The sequence below is a fragment of the Rhinopithecus bieti genome, unplaced genomic scaffold (genome assembly GCF_001698545.2).
Source record: "Rhinopithecus bieti isolate Rb0 unplaced genomic scaffold, ASM169854v2 scaffold_25940, whole genome shotgun sequence".
Lineage (NCBI taxonomy): Eukaryota > Metazoa > Chordata > Mammalia > Primates > Cercopithecidae > Rhinopithecus > Rhinopithecus bieti.
This window is the reverse complement of record NW_016811810.1, coordinates 717163-733322: the sequence shown is the minus strand read 5'-3', so window position 1 is coordinate 733322 and position 16160 is coordinate 717163. Positions and strand designations below refer to the sequence as shown.

Genomic DNA, 16160 nt, shown 5'->3' with positions numbered 1-16160 from the left:
GGAGTGCACGCATTATGAACTGCATGTTCTCTTCCTTGGAATTGTGACACTTTCTGATGCAGAAGGCTGGTTATATGCTTCCATTCTTACTAATAAATAGGCTCATGTTTTATATGAGACTAATTTTCACCCGTAGATAAAAACGTGCACACTGTAATGTGCTGGCCAGATTAGCTTTTCATGCCTTTCTCCTAAGTTTTTGCCATTTGAAAGTAGGGAGAATTAGGACAGATGTGATGTCCTTGCTCCATAATTGTTTTTATTTTTTTTGAGACAAAGTCTTGCTGTGTTGCCCAGGCTGGAGTGCAGTGGTGCAGTCTAGGCTCACTGCAACCTCTGCCTCCCAGGTTCAAGCAATTCTCCTGCCTCAGCCTCCTGAGTAGCTGGGACTACATGTACATGCCACCATGCCCAGCTAATTTTTGTATTTTTAGTAGAGACAGGGTTTCACTATGTTGGCCAAGCGGGTCTCAAACCCCTGACCTCGTGATCTGCCCGCCTTGGCCTCCCAAAGTACTGGGATTGCAGGTGTGAGCCACTGTGCCTGGCCTCCGTAATTCTTTAGCCTCCAGCACTTTTCTTTTTCTTGTCAAAGCAAGATCTTTTTTCTCCCAATATATGCTGTGGGCCATACTTCTGGAACAGACTGTATGCCACTTCCTCCTCTAAGACTGTCATGATGATGTGTGAGGGATACTGATGTGTACGCATCTCTGTAGGTTTCAGAAAGGAAGGATAGTAACTAAAATGCATTGACATATTTATGCCAAGTGCCAATAAACCCCCTTCGTGTAAAATTGGAAAAGCCACTGGCTTTTGTTTAGTAGTCTTATATTCCCATCCCACATTCTGTAGTTAGTTGTGTGACTTTGAACGATTTAACTTCCTCTTCTTGGACTGAGGTTGATGAGACATACCTCCCATGCATGGATCAAATGAAATGTTTGGGAAAGTGTTTTATAAGCAGAAAAACTCTTTGCAGACATGAGTTCTTACAGAAGTTTCCGGGAATTTTCCTCTAATTAGATGTCACCTTACCATTCCCTGTCAGTTTGTACTTTTGCTTGTACATGTTAAATTAAATCAAATGAATTAGGTCCATCACTCCCTCAAGAAATGCAGATATGTAGCTATTTAGTTAGTTTTTTAAATTCCTGGGTCGGGTGCAGTGGCTCACGCCTGTAATGCCAGCACTTTGGGAGGCTGAGGCAGGTGGATTGCCTGAGCTCAGGAGTTCGAGACCAGCCTGGCCAACATAGCAGAACCCCATCTCTTCCAAAAATACAAAAAATTAGTCGGATGGGGTAGCGCGTGCCTGGAGTCCCAGCTGTTTGGGCGGCCGAGGGACCAGAATTGCTTGAACCCAGGAGGCGGAGGTTGCAGTGAGCAGAGATCACACCACTGCACTCCAACCTGGGTGACAGTGCGAGACTCTCTCTCTCTCTTTGTCTCTCAAAAAAGAACAAGTTCAGGTAACCAGAGTGAAGGGAAAATAACAGTGGGATAGAAAATTAAAGTGACAAGTTCTGTTAGTACCTGGAATTTATAATGTCCAACAAAATGGCTGGAGATGGGAGAGAGCACGATTCTGAGGTAACTGACAAGAAGGAAGCGTGATTGGCTACAAGAGCCTCTCTCTCTCGAGAATAGGCATGTATCAGTCACACTGGGGAAATGCATCTCTTCCCAGCAATGAGGTGGGAAACCCCTTTAGTGGATTATCTCAAAGAGAACATTCTGATGTTTCGAGTAACATGCTCAGCAACATCCCCACGAAGATCTGGGCAAGTGTCTGACGTTGTTTTGCTGTTAGCATTCAGCAACGCACACTGAGGGCATGGGGCCGGAGCACCAGGGGATGAAGGCAGCTCTCCCAGAGAACACAGTGTGGCCTGCTGTTGCCTGGCTTGCGTTAGCCCCCCTGTTGCCAGCATCTAGGATAACAGGCGGGCCGCTGTGCATCACACACTCCTTCATGAATGCCATTTCTTATAAGTGAGCTTTTGGCAGGAGGTGGGCAACAGATAATCCAGGGTCACGTTCTCAGGCGTCAGGAAGAGCTGGTAGGTGTCTGCTGACGCCAAGCGAGGGGAGCAGGCCCGTGCTGTTGGTGCCCTCAGTACCTGGTCCATGGCAGGCCTACAGTGAATCTGTGTACAGTGGTTAAATGTCCACATCACATGTAGGGTTGTCCCCCTTTTCCTAAATCCTTGTTTCTCATCTCCACCTGAAGGGAAGCCTGGGCACTTCCTGGGTACTTCCTTAGGAAAAAAGTCTGGGACTATCTTCATATATCAACCAAACACTTCAACATCCTATGCCTGGAAACCTGAATTTTACCAGTGTAATTAAAAAAAAATTGGGGCTGGGTGCGGTGGTTCATAATTGTAGTTCCGGCACTTTGGGAGGCCGAGGTGGGCAGATCACTGGAGGTTAGGAGTTTGAGACCAGCCTGGCCAACATGGCGAAACCCCATCTCTACTAAAAATACAAAAATTAGCCGGGCGTGGTAGTGGGTGCCTGTAGTCCCAGCTACTTGGGAGGCTGAGGCAAGAAAATCACTGGAACGCAGGAGGTGGAGGTTGCAGTGAGCCAAGATCATGCCATTGCACTCCAGCCTGGGCGACAAGAGCGAGACTCCAACTTAAAAAAAAAAAAAAAAAAAAGAATTTAAGTCAGGCATTGCAGGTCAACCCCTATGACATAAGAAGAGCTCAGGAATATGTGCACCTGAAGACTAAAGCTCCTGTTAGTGTTACAGGATAAGTTATTTGAAAAATGTCTACATTGGTGAGTAAATTATCAGACCTGCTATATAGAATTGTTAAATGTAAACGAATTTACTGCTGGGGATGGCTCATAATTATGACTTTGGTTTTAGAATAGATGATCAGAGCCATTTTCTTTTCCCTTGAGGCCTTTCTTAGTATTTGACAATAAAACTATTTTAGCAATTTACAGGAAAATACTTACTTGTTCTCTGTAGCATGGGAGCATGAACTAGGCTCACCCAAAGATGGTTTCAAGTAATTATGATGCAGGTAATGAAAAAGGAGCCAAAGTACATCCCTATTTCAATTCTATTCCAAAATTCGATTGATCAAATATTTATTGAGTGTCTAAGATGCACTTTTGGCCCAAGGCTAATTGCGAGGAGACGGTAGTGGCCAAGCGTGATCTCATCTGCCAGGAGGCGGCCGAGCCCACATCCTGTTACTGTTGCCCAGAGTTAAAGCAGAGGATGGTTCTGATAGAACTATACGCGATCTTTTTTCCTTCCTTATGGAATTCTCTGCAAAAACGATAAAGTGTGTACACAGTAGCCAACAGTAGACTGTCACGCCCCTAGTAAGCATGTAGATGATGAACACACTGTAAGTCCTGGATTATTATTAAGGAAGTGGAATAGAGTTTCAGTGCCATTTCCAGTTAACCAGTGAGTCTTTAATTCGGGGGCAGTGATGGGCGAGTGGGATTCATTGAGTATTTTCTTTTCTGAGAGCTAACGTTGAGCTCCCATACATGGTCTGGCGGCCAAGCCATAACCTTCCTCAAGAATTTCTTAAACCAGAGCTGTTTGGCGCTGATAAGAAATGTATAGCAGCATTCAGGAGGGGAGCGGCTGGCCCCACCTTGCTGCTACAGCTGGCGCGGTCGCCCCTTCCAGCTCGCTCAGTTACTCCGGACTCGGAGCAAGCGGCCTCCACGCTGTCACACACACAAGGCACTAGAGGCCAGCTGTAGTCCCCACCCGTCTCTTCTTAGATACACTTCCCTGTGAATAAGGTTGATGAATTAAAAACCAGGAAACAAAAGGTGAGTGGTTTTTGGCTGTCATTCCTCTTGACCAGTTTGTCTGGCGTCACTTTCCTGATCAGCACTCTGCGATGCTTTGCACGGCCCGATGGCTGCTGCTCCTGAGGGAAGTCAGGTTTTTATGGTGTCAGCAGTTTCCAAATGGACTCTGTCAAAATCATCCTTGTCTTGGACACTTTATCCCTAGACTTCTGCTTTACTGTTGGCAGCTTCATAGGCCAAGTACGATTTTATTAGTTCTGCAGCTAGAGACAGATAAGGCCCTGGTGCCCCTGTCCTCAGCAGGCTCACAGCTGAGTGGAAACAGATACAGAATGAAATGGTTCTGATCCTCTATGATAAAGGCATAATGAAGGGCACACAAAGTGAAGGGAGCTGAGGGGCATGTGCTGGGGGTGCCCTTGGTCTGGAGGGCACGGGGTGAGCACCATCTCCTGCCATGAGTCACTGAGGGTGGTGGGAGAGAGCCACGCACATGGCAGGCTCCCCAGGGCTGGGATGAGGGTCTCTGGCGGGGATTGTCTGCTGAGTGCTGTAGGCATGCTTTGCACAGGGCAGGATGGAACAAGGCACCTGAGGTCCCTCCTCACTGAGAGAGGTGGTGATTTTGTGGATTCGGTAAGGCAGTTGTTATTACATAGTATAGGTTAGGGTGCACTGTGGCAGAAAAATCAACCCTGAAGTCTTCATGATTTACTGTAACAACAGTTTCTGCCTCACTCACACAAGTTTGATGCAGGTTGGGCGGCTCTCCAGGGCAGCTGAGCTCTGGGAGGTTGCTGTGTGCTCCAGGCTGCATCTGTCTGGTGCTCCACCTTCTCAATGTCCAGCCTCCAGGATCGCCATGGCCGTGTGGCCGAAGGCGAGAGCTGGGGGCTGGCCCATCGCTCTAGAGGGTGTGTCTCACAGAGGCCTCGGTGGCTCCCACTCACAACCTACTGGCCAGAGCTCCTCAGGTGGCCTCACCTTCCTGCAGAGGCCAGGAGGCGGGGGGTGGGGAGCCCGTAGATTCATCACAATCAGTGTCACTATCCGTCTTCCTATTTTCCCACCTCCACCCCTCGTCCTTTCTGTCTGACGTCCAGGAGTGTTCCAGATCCTACCACCGTCTTCCCAAACTGGTCACAAGGGCAACAGCACCTTCTAGTGCTATGGTTTAAGAGCATAGTGTCACCTATTGTTATTGCTTTCAGCCATGGGGGAGTTGGAGGATTTGGGGCAATATACTTGGTCCCTCCTGTGTGAATTTCCTTATTGATGACATGGAGACAATAGTAGTAGTACCCAAACTAAGAAGGTGGTTGTGATGTTTCAGTGAGATAATACATATGCAGTGGTTAGCACAGTGCCTGATCACACTCAGGCTCCATGGATTGGTACATTTATCTTAATGTTAGCTGGATGAATTCGAGCATGAGTATAGATTGGCAGACATCCACGGCTGGGATGCTGTGGGAAGCAATGTCAGATGCAGATGCTGCTGCTGGAGAGGCAGTCATGCATGCGAGTAGAGCAGAGGGTGCTGTTGACCTTCTCATGGGTGCCATCTCTTCCCATGGGTCAGGGTCTGGCTGCCACTTGCTGCAGGCAGGTCCCTCGGGAAAGGGAGAGGCAAAGAGAGAAGAGCCATTCTGGGCCGAGCAGTGGGCCCCGTGCTAGGAGTCTTTAGCTGGATCCTCCCCACGGGTCCACGGGGAAGGTGGTGGCCCCACCTGCACTTTATACACAAGGAACCTACATCTTAGAGACGTCAAGGCACGTGCCCAGAGGCACACAGCTGGTAAGTGTGCAGCGAGATTGCAAGCTGGCCTTTCTGATTCCAGACCACCCTCGGGCCCAGTTCAGGAGCCCCTAGTGGGAAGTGGCTGCTCCCCGAGTTCCAGGGAGCGATTTCCCCTCTCTGGGAGAGTGTTGAGTTACTCTTGCAACGCTTTCCTGCTCTGTCCTGCTGCCTCGGAGTGCTTTTCCTCCCTGCATTTATCTTCTTTCTGACCGATTTACTGTTTTTCTGACACATCATGTTTGGTTGTGTTTATTCTGAAACCAAGCTAACAAGACAGTTGAAGTATTTGTGTTCTGTTTGAAACAACAGGCATGTGAAACTGTTGAATCTCCCTGCCAGCCTCCGGCCACACAAAATGAAGAGCTTGCTGGGCCAGAACGTGTCGACCAAAAGTCCCTTCATCTATTCACCAATTATCGCACACAACCGTGGAGAGGAGCGGAACAAGAAAATAGGTAGGATGTTGATCCTGGCTTTCCCACCGTGCTATGCCACCTGATTTCCAATGGCTTCTCTAGATTTTTAGAACAGAATTTTGGGCCAGTTCATGCATGTGTGTGTGTGCGTGTATGTGTGGATGTGTGCACGCATACGTGTGTGTGCATGTGTGCATGCATGCGTGTGTGTGGATGTGTGCATGTGTGCATATGTGTGGGTGTGTGCATGTGTGGATGTGTGCATACATGCATATGTGTGTGTGCCTGTGTGCATACATGTGTGCTTGCATGCATATGTGTGTTCATGTGTATTTGTGAGTGTGCATGTGTGGATGTGTGCACACGTGTGTGTGTGTGTGTGTGTGTAGTCTGTCAAGGAAGTTTATTTGATTTGCTGCTTTTGGCAGGCAATTGCCCATAGATCTGATTTTTAAAAATCTATTTCATATAAGGTAATTTTGTGAAAGTTCTAGAAACCATAAAGACTTCTGTTAACTGAGACTTATGTGAACTACAGAAGAGTGATAATCGGAGATGTAGACTGATTTTCCAAGGGCTGAAGTGACTTTTGAATCATCAGAGAAAGATTCAGGGTTGGGTTGTGTTCAGGATTGAGTGGGGGATGAGGTCATTGTGTTCTGTTCGTTTGTGAACACAGGTGATCAGGGTAGCCAGTCCTGGGGTTCAGCTGTGCTGTGGGAGAGACTGGAAGTGGACAGTCTCTCCTGAGCTTTCCCGTGTCTGAGCGCTCGTCCCTCCTGCACCAGGGCTCAGCATGCACCGCCGGCCCTGTTTCTTGGTGTCCTTCCCGGAGCCCGGCTGTGGCGCCGAGCTCCCTGTCCCTTGCTGCCACAAAGACACGCCTGAGGCCTCTTGCAGGAGATTGTGATTTCTTGTCACTGGGGACCACTGCTGGTTGAGCTCACATGTCCTGTGACAGAACCTTGAGGGCCTAGAGGCTGGCCGCTGTTTGGCGACTGCCGGGGCCTCCGAGGAGTATGCGCGGAAGGCCCGCACGACCGTGGCACTCTGCGTTTGATATCCAGTGCTTTCTTCTCCTTCTGTTTCTTTATTTCTACTCTTAATTCCTTTAACTCCGATTTAGGAAAAAGGCATTCCAGCTCGTTTTTCCACCATGCTTTTCTTTCCAGGACAGAGGCTTCCTCTTGCACTCGCAAGCTCACCCACACCCCGAGTTACGGACTGCAGGCGCTCCCTGACCCCGCCCTGCCCACACCCTTCCCTCTCTGTCGGGCTTTTCATGCCGCCTCCTGCCACCATCACTCTGGTTTAGCCACAGCCACTCCTTTCGGGTCTTGGAAAGAAACAGGCTTGTTCCAGGCCCAGGGCTTTGGGGCTCGCTCTTTCCTCTGCCAGGAACTCGTCCCCTGCCCCTCTGTCATTGGCTCTCTTGTTGTCACATCCTTTTGGTCTCTGTTCACATGCCCCCTCCCTCAGAGGGGCATTTTCTGATCCCAGCGCCTCGCAGGCCACTCCTCCCGCCGTCTCTAGCGGCGCTGTCTGGGGTTCTCTTCCCAGCTTTTCTCCAGCTCAGATCCACACTGGCCCGGGATTCTCTTCTCAGCTTTTCTCCAGCTCAGATCCACACTGGCCCATTGACGCTTTGCCCCGCAGTATCACCTGAAGCCAGAATTCTGTCAGGCTGTGTGCGGCTGCTGTCTCCCCAGCCCCTGGAGCAGTGACAGAAGAAGGAATGAATGGATGGGGTACATATTATGGATCCCATTTTATAGATTTTATAGGCAGGGAAACTGATTCTGGATGTTTAAGTGTCTTGTCCAAGAACTCACAGGGGGGCCTAGATCTCACTATGCGTTTCCTGTTGCTGGCAGGGCATGGCAGAATTCAAGGCAGAAGGAACAATAAGAAGAGCATTGCATGTGGCACGTGATCTTTTTTTTTTTTGTCTGAGACGGGGTCTAGCTCTGTCATCCAGGCTGGAGTGCAGTGGTGCAATTAGGGCTCACTGCCGCCTCAGCCTCCTGGGCTCAATTGATCCTCCTGCCTCAGCCTCCTGAGCTGGGGCCACAGGTGCACACTACCATACCCACCCATTTTTGTATTTTTTGTAGAGACGGGGTTTCGCCATGTTACCCAGGCTGGTCTCGAACTCCTGGAGTCAAGTGAATCGCCTGCCTCGGCCTCCTAGAGAGCTGGGGTTACAGGTGGGGACCTCTGCGTCCAGCCAGCACATTGTCTTGATGAGCATTTCTCGTATATTACTAGCTCTTAGCTTCTGTAAGGATCTCATAATAAACTCCATTAACAATTTGTAAATTATCTGAATGCCTTAAAAAATAAAGTGCTTTGGCCGGGCGCGGTGGCTCAAGCCTGTAATCCCAGCACTTTGGGAGGCCGAGACGGGCGGATCACGAGGTCAGGAGATCGAGACCATCCTGGCTAACACAGTGAAACCCCGTCTCTACTAAAATACAAAACTAGCCGGGCGAGGTGGCGGGCGCCTGTAGTCCCAGCTACTCGGGAGGCTGAGGCAGGAGAATGGCATAAACCCGGGCGGTGGAGCTTGCAGTGAGCTGAGATCCGGCCACTGAACTCCAGCCTGGGTGACAGAGCGAGACTCCGTCTCAAAAAAAAAAATAAAATAAAATAAAATAAAATAAAGTGCTTCAGAAAAAATGAAGTTGTTTGCTAAGATAAAGGGCATAACTAGGGAAGGAGTACTCAAAGAACCTTGTGCTTTTAAAAATGGTCATCATTTATTTTATTCAAACGGTGCCATCCTATTTTGAGGCTATCATATGTTGCCTTACGGAGTTTCCAGTAGTTTTGGAAGATTTCATTTTTATTTCCCTTTTCAGATGAGGAAACAAACTCAGAGAAATGACTTTTAGAAGTAACTAAAAGTTACTCAGCTAGTTAGTGACAAGCTTGATTTCACATCATAGACCAAGTGTCCTGTTCCTGTTAGTACCCTCTGGTTTCCTCTCATGTGCATAAACGGTGTGGGAGAGACCTGTTACCTGGACCCCATAGTCATGCAGTTCATGCAGGCAAGACACAAACATGAGAAGTTGACTATCGAGACTAAATGTGAACAAAAGGTCTCTAAAAATGCACACCTGTCAGCAGGGATACATGGTTACTTACACGTTGAACTTGAATGAACAATAAACACTGGGCTAACTGGGGTGTGGGGTGAGGGCCCCGCAGACCCTGGGGAAGCCCTCTGGAGGCTCAGATGCAGCCTCCCTCGGAGGAGCCGTGTGGGCTTTGCAAGGAGCGACTCCAGCTGTTCTAGCTGGTCATTGTTAGAATGAGAAGAAAATAAAGAGACCTGGGGTCATGCCCTTGAAAAAGTGCAGCCAATTCTGAATTTTGGAAAATTTATGAAAACCTGAGTGCTAACTATATAGTCTACTGTAGAATTTGTGTGTATGCCTGTGTGTGTGTGTATGTGTATGTGTATGCGTGTGTGTGTATGTGTGTGTGTATGCATGTGTGTATGTGTTTATGCATGTATGTGTGCATGTGTGTGTATTGTGTGTTGCGTTGTATGGTGTGTGTGATGCGTGTGTGTATGCATGTGTATGCATGTGTATGTGTTTATGGATGTATGTGTGCATGGTGTGTCTTGTGTGTATCGCGTGTGTGACTCAACTGCGTGTATGTGTGTGTGTATTGATGTGTCTGGTTTTATGCATGTATGTGTGCGAGTTGTGCTATTTGTGTGTATGCTGTGTGTCTGTCATGTATGCTGTGTTATGCATATGTGTATGTGGTTTATGGCTGTATGGGTGTGCATGTGTGTGTATTGTGTGTAATGCGTTGTGGTATGAGTGTGTGTATGCTTGTGTGTGTGTTGTATGCATTTAAAGATGCCTTTTTGCAGATCTATTGATTCTGAAGATCACCCCCAACCTTGTCTTCCTGATGCTTCTCTGCTCTGGAGAAACCGAAGGGATCAGGAAGCGTAGGCGTAGGTGACGTGGTGCATGAAACGCGGCGGGGCCTGATTGGCCGGCCCCGTATGATACTACTCAGGATGTTGCGTAAGCAGGGAGAAGCTGGTACAATTCCCGTCCTCGCTGTTTTTGTGGGGATGTGTTTTCTGGCCTCTTGTGGGAACTCCTTTCCTTCTCTGGGAGGGGGTCTTCTGGCTTGTGAGGTGGGGCGGCACCTCAGGGCTCCTCTGTCTCCCCCCTGGCCCCAGGACTCGTGTTTTATGGAGTGTGGGCTCTTCCCCGGGACCTTCTGAGTCTCTGGTGCTTTTTCTGTTCTTTTTTTTTTTTTTTCTTTTTTTTTTTTTTTTTGAGACGGGTCTGCTCTGTCGCCAGGGCTGGGTTTGAGATCAGTGGCTGGTACTCAGCATCTGCAGCTTCCGGCTCCGGGTCCATGCATTCTCTGCTCAGCCTCCCAAGTAGCTGGACTATCCAGGCGCGCCATCTTCGCCGGGCTACATTTGTCTATTGTTTTAAGTGGAGACGTGGTTTCACTGTGTTATCCTAGGTGGGTTGCTCTCGCCTTGCTGATCCGCCCCCGCTCGGACTCCAAAAGTGCTGGATTACAGCTTGAGGCCACGGCCGGCCTTTTTCTGTTCTTATCAGCAGGGTTGGTGATGAGCTATCTTCCCTACAGAACTTTTGAGGAAAGCTTCAGTCCTTTTGTTGAGAAAAACTTCTAGAGGTGATTTAGGAGACTGGAGGTGTGAGACTCCCCTTCTCAGGATGGGCCATGTGATTTGTAGGGCCCAATTCAAAATGCAAACACAGGGCCTTTGTTCAAACATCACTAAGAATTTGAAGACAACAACAGCAGAGCGTCAAACCAGATGCCAGGGCGCAGGGCCCTGTGCCACTGATGGCATGGATCACAAGCCCTGCCTCTCTGCTTTTCCTTTTCAATCTTAAGAAGTTGTTGGCCGAGTGTGGTGGCCCACGCCTGTAATCCCAGCACTTTGGGAGGCTGAGGCAGGTGGATTGCTTGAGCCCAGGAGTTCAAGACTACCCTGGTCAACATGGCAAAACCCCATCTCTACACAGAATATGAAAAATTAGCCAGGCCTGGTGGCAGGCACCTGTGGTCCAAGCTACTTGGGAGGCTGAGGTGGGAGAATCACCTGAGCCCAGAAGGTTGAGGCTATAGTGAGCCAAGACTGCACCACTGCACTCCAGCCTGAGTGACAGAGCAAGACCCTGTCTCAAAAAACAAATAAAAAGACATTGTCGAGCATTCTTTTTATGAAAATTACAGTCTGTATTTGTTGAAGAGGGCTTAAGCAAACATCATCCAGTGATTCTTAAAACTATTTGATGCTGATGCTGCAGGCATCATTATACTCCCTATTTGCAGATAAGAAAATTAAGACTGAACGAATGTAAGTACCTGCTCCAGGTCAGAAAGTTTGTCAGTGACAGCCCCCAGGCGCCATGCCAGGTTGCAGGACTCGATGCCCAGGGCCTTTTCCCTTTATAATATGGCTTCTCACCATAGTAAGAAGTACCTGCTCATCTGGGCTGAGGACGAATTCAGTGGATGATGTAGGATTTTTTTCTGAGATATAACGCTTGTGTGGTAGGAAAGTGTAATTTATATCCCATGGCTTCTAATATCTTTTTGGCAGTGTACTGATCAGTGAGTGCTTGCCCAGAGGCTTGACAGATCCCATAACTTTAACCTAAATTTCCAGTCTCTCTCAATGAACCTTGGTGTATAACTGGGGGAGGTATCATCACAGCAGGTGGCATCGGGTCTTAGAGATGCAGAAACTCTTGAGGGCAGCGTTTGAGACCATTTTCCACTTTAACTGGGAATAGTTCCCGAGTCTTTGTGTGTTGGCTGGTGTGGCCATCATCTGAGCTACATCCATGCGAAGATGGCTGCAAGAGCAGCCTCAGTGTGAGTGTGTTGGCTTGAAGGCCTTCTGTCATTTGTGATAGGTCTTTGTGGTGCTGCCAGGCTCGGTGCCAAGGTCAACTGCTGACCCAGAGGCAGCGTGGTGGCCTGGAGAGGCTGTGGCTGTCAGGTGGACTTGGGCTGCAGCCTGGCCCTGCAGCTCCCCGCTGTGTGACTGTGGACAACTGATCCCGCCTGTGTGGTCTGCAGTCATGCCCTCTGTGGAATAGGGACATTAGAAGCTGACACGGAGGGTGGTTCTGAGGATCAAGGGAGATAATGTTTCTAAAGTCCCTGGCAGCGATTCAGTAACATTTTTGGTAGCAGTTATATGCCCTGTGCTACGTGCTGGGGATGCACTGATAAATCAGGAGTCTTTCCCGCCATGTGGGTCCATACAGTATAGCAGAAAGAGACGAACTTGTCAATAAACGCTACCACCCGATGCTGTGGGTCCACAGATGACAGCATGCACAGTGTGTCCCACAACAGGGAGGGCAGGGCCTGAGACGAGGGCGTTTCAGGGACATTAATTCTTGTGCCTTCCCACTACTTCTGGGACAAAATAGTGAGGAAGGGCCGCCACCGTGTGCTTTGACATGCTGAGGGTGGAAAGGGGTTATCTCCTTCTTTCAGCAAAAATCACTTTTCAGGCTGGGCGTGGTGGCTCATGCCTGTAATTCCAGTATTCTGGGAGGCCAAGGTGGGGGGATTAGTTGAGGTGAGGAGTTTGAGACCAGCCTGGCCAACATGGCGAAACCCTGTCTGTACTAAAAATCCAAAAAAAATTAGCCAGGCATGGTGGCGCACACCTGTAGTCCCAGCTACTTTGGAGGCTGAGGCAGGAGACTTGCTTGAACCCGGGAGGTGAAAGTTGCAGTAAGCCGAGATCACACCACTGCACTCCAACCTGGGTACAGAGTGATACTCCGTCTCAAAAAAAAAGAAAAAAAAAGAAAAAAAAATAAATTTTTATGTAATCAACGATTTATCTTAGATTTACCCTTTAGTAGACATGAACTGTCTAAGTGTACGTTATTTTTTCAGTACCCTAGAAAATGATTTTTTAAATGGCTTATCATCATCATCATCATCATGACCGTGATAAGGCAAGCAATTTCTTAATTGCCAGGCATTAGCCACTTGTTTAAAGAGAGTGACCTTCTTCATTTGTGGTGAGGAGTGGGCCGGGATGCTGACCATCAGTGGCCCCAGGCAGGCTGGGTGAGGCCGGGGGCAGGTGGCGTGGGAGCATGTTGTGCTCTGGCCACTGACTTATATGAATGAGGGGGGCAGGTGAGTCCCCCACCATTGAAGGTCCTCAGAAGCTGGTGGGCCTAGAAAGTGGGGGGCATGGAAGCTGGGATGAGGGAAGGACAAGACCTGAGTTTCCGGAGTCCTGAGAGGTGAAACAGTAGGGTGAAAAGAGCGTAGGTTTTGGAGCCAGACAGACTGGGGTTCAAATCTCAGTTCTCTTGCTTCTCAGGACCATAGGACGGGCAGGCAGGCCAGCCTGTCAGGGGGGTTCTCCTTTTTTGCAGAACGGGCATAACATTTGTGTTGCTGACATAGACTGTAGCCATTCACTGCATTGTCCAGAGGCTCTGATGAGTACATGGTGATGCAAGCATTAGGGGAGCTGTTAGCTCACCAGGTGAACACTGTATTAATTCATGCAATGTCAACATGCCAGCTCTGGGTCAGATGTCATAGGTGTGGTGAAGTCAGTCCTCATCTCTTTGCAGGGTGCTTGGTGCGGAGTGTGTGGGAAAAGCTGTGTCTTGAGAACATGCTTATGAAAGCTCTGTGAAAGTTGAATAATTCTGGTCAACAGACTTTCTCATCTGCTAGAGAAAAAGCCCTCCACCGCCCTGTTAGCCACCCATGTCTGCTTGGGATGCCTCTGAGTTCGGAGGCCTGAATCCAGCAGCTTCTCTCGCTTGCTGTGTGGTTCCTGGGCCAATTTATTACCCTGTTTGGACCTTGAGTGTTTGCCTTGCAGTGATAGGGGTTATCATACCTATCTCAGGAGGTCCTTATGCTGAGTAATGAGATAACTTGTGTGGAAGTGCCTCACACCTAACATATGCCTGCCACCTGTTGATTGATTCTGAAATTCCTTCGGGTTTGCCTAAGAGAAGATTGTAAAGGGAAGAGGGGTTGATGGAAATTGGGACAGATGCTGAATTAGCTTTCTGTTGCTTTGTAACAAATGACCACAGACTCAGTAGCTTAAAACAACACAAATCTACTTCCTCATGATTTGTGTGGGCTTCGGCTGGGTCCTCTGCTCGGGGATTCACAGGACTGAAATCCAAGTGTCATCTGGGACTGTGTCCTCATCTGGAGGCTCAACTAAGGGAAGGGCCTGCTTTCACGACTCCTCAGGTGGTTCTTCATTTATTTCCCGTGGTCCCCGTTCTCTCGCCGGCTGTCTGCTGGTGCTGCTCTCAGTTCCCCGCTGTCTGCTGGTGCTGCTCTCAGCTCCCAGCTGTCTGCTGGTGCTGCTGTCAGCTCCTAGAGACTGCTCTTAGGCCCTTGCCGTGTGGTCCCCTCCACAGGCCCTCTAGGAAAGGCCATGGTCTCCTGTGAGGTCCCACCTGATTAGAACAAGTCCATCCAGGACAACCTTCCTTTTGATTAACTCGGAGTCAACTGATTGGGGTCCCAATCACATCTGCAAAATCTTTCCACCTTTGTTTTACAATACAGCCTAATCATCATATTCACACTGGAAGTGGGGATTACACCGTGCATGCACACCAGGTTGTACACACCAAGGCTGGGGGTTTTGGAGGTCATCAGAACTCTGCCCCTGCACAGGTACTGAACTGCAGTTGACCTGGGAGTGGGTGGGGAGGAGAAGCCCCTCTGCCCCCCCACAATCTTAAGGGAATAGAGCAAATCACACTCCGTATTACTCACAAGTGACCCCAGTGCCATCTTCCTGTGTTGCCAGCCTCTGGGCCCCGTGAAGTGCGGTGTGCCTTATGGCTCTGTACCAAGAACAGTGCCATCTGGACAGATGCTGGCATGAATACAGCATGCTGAAGGTGGCGACAAGCGCCATTCATGTGGCATCAAAGCGCTGGTGACCGCTGCCTTGCTTTGTTTCAGAGAAAGCCGGTGGGAAAAGCAGCTTGACTCACCCATCTCAAGATGATCATAGAGCCTGCTGCCTCGTTGAGAATATAAATTGCCGGAGGAATAATTGGAAACCATGTGGAAAGTGAAAAATTGCCAACGAATACATGGATTTGTTGACGTGTGTGTGTGTATTTTCTAGATTTCCAGTGGGTTCAAGGAGATGTGTGTGAAGTTCAGCTGATGGTGTATAACCCAATGCCGTTTGAACTTCGGGTTGAAAACATGGTATGTATCACCCATCATTTGATCTTTTTGGGCTAACACACAAACTTCTCATTAAAGCAGGTTTTTACTTAATGTCTGAGGCACACATCTTATGATATGTGTCTCTTTTTATGTTTGTTTTGTCAAAGCCTATAAGCTTATTGTGAATGAAGACCGTGTTTTGTTATTCCTGTGTCTTTAGGCTTGATTCTCAACACATATTTGAACCTACAAAGAAACCTCTGATTTGAACACACACTGAGCTTAGCTGATTGGGTATAAGATGTGAAATAATCATTTTGAAGCTGACATGAGATGAGTTGAGGTTGCAAAGTCCATGTTCTGCCTGCTACTCAATGATATCAGCATTATTTTATCGCTGCAAGATGATAAGATGATCAAGGCCCTGGGGAAGAACAAGCTGTGGAACGGAAGGATAAATGACCACACCACCATCATCAGCTTTCTCTTGTTTTGAAATCCTGATATTCCATTTCTATGCTTTGTGTAGGGTATGAAAGATTCACTTTGTAATCTCTTCTGTTGGAAATGCTTACCCAATTCTCTAGTCAGGGGGAAGGAGATTTGTACTGGCCCTCTAAGCTGATTCTATGTTTTCAGAACAGACCCTCCCCACACCAATGTAGGTTCCATCCCTCGAGTCTTCTCGGCATTGCTGTGTGGTGCTGCTGTGTAACTTTTCAGCAGCACGCAAAGGATGATGCTGCGAGAGTGGACATTGTCTTTTAGAGTTTTATGATTGGTGTTCAGGGTAAGAGGCAGGCTCTTCATGCAGATATTTCGCTGAGTGCTCTTGCCACGCGTCAGGCCCCAGGCAAGGCCCTGAGGGGACAGAGATGGTCAGGCCCTGGTCCCTGCTGCAACTGTGATCAAGGCTC

General features: G+C 48.6%; 1 protein-coding gene across 7 annotated transcripts in view; it reads left to right on the top strand.

The window, feature by feature from the left end:
- TRAPPC9 (trafficking protein particle complex subunit 9) overlaps nucleotides 1-16160 on the top strand; it is a 745023-nt gene that overhangs the window by 156203 nt on the left and 572660 nt on the right. For all 7 annotated transcript variants that reach the window (XM_017895132.1, XM_017895131.1, XM_017895130.1 and 4 more), the window contains 2 exons: nucleotides 5909-6054; nucleotides 15197-15282. In XM_017895132.1, coding sequence (XP_017750621.1) covers nucleotides 5909-6054; nucleotides 15197-15282 — 232 coding nt within the window. The remainder of the gene's footprint in view (nucleotides 1-5908; nucleotides 6055-15196; nucleotides 15283-16160) is intronic.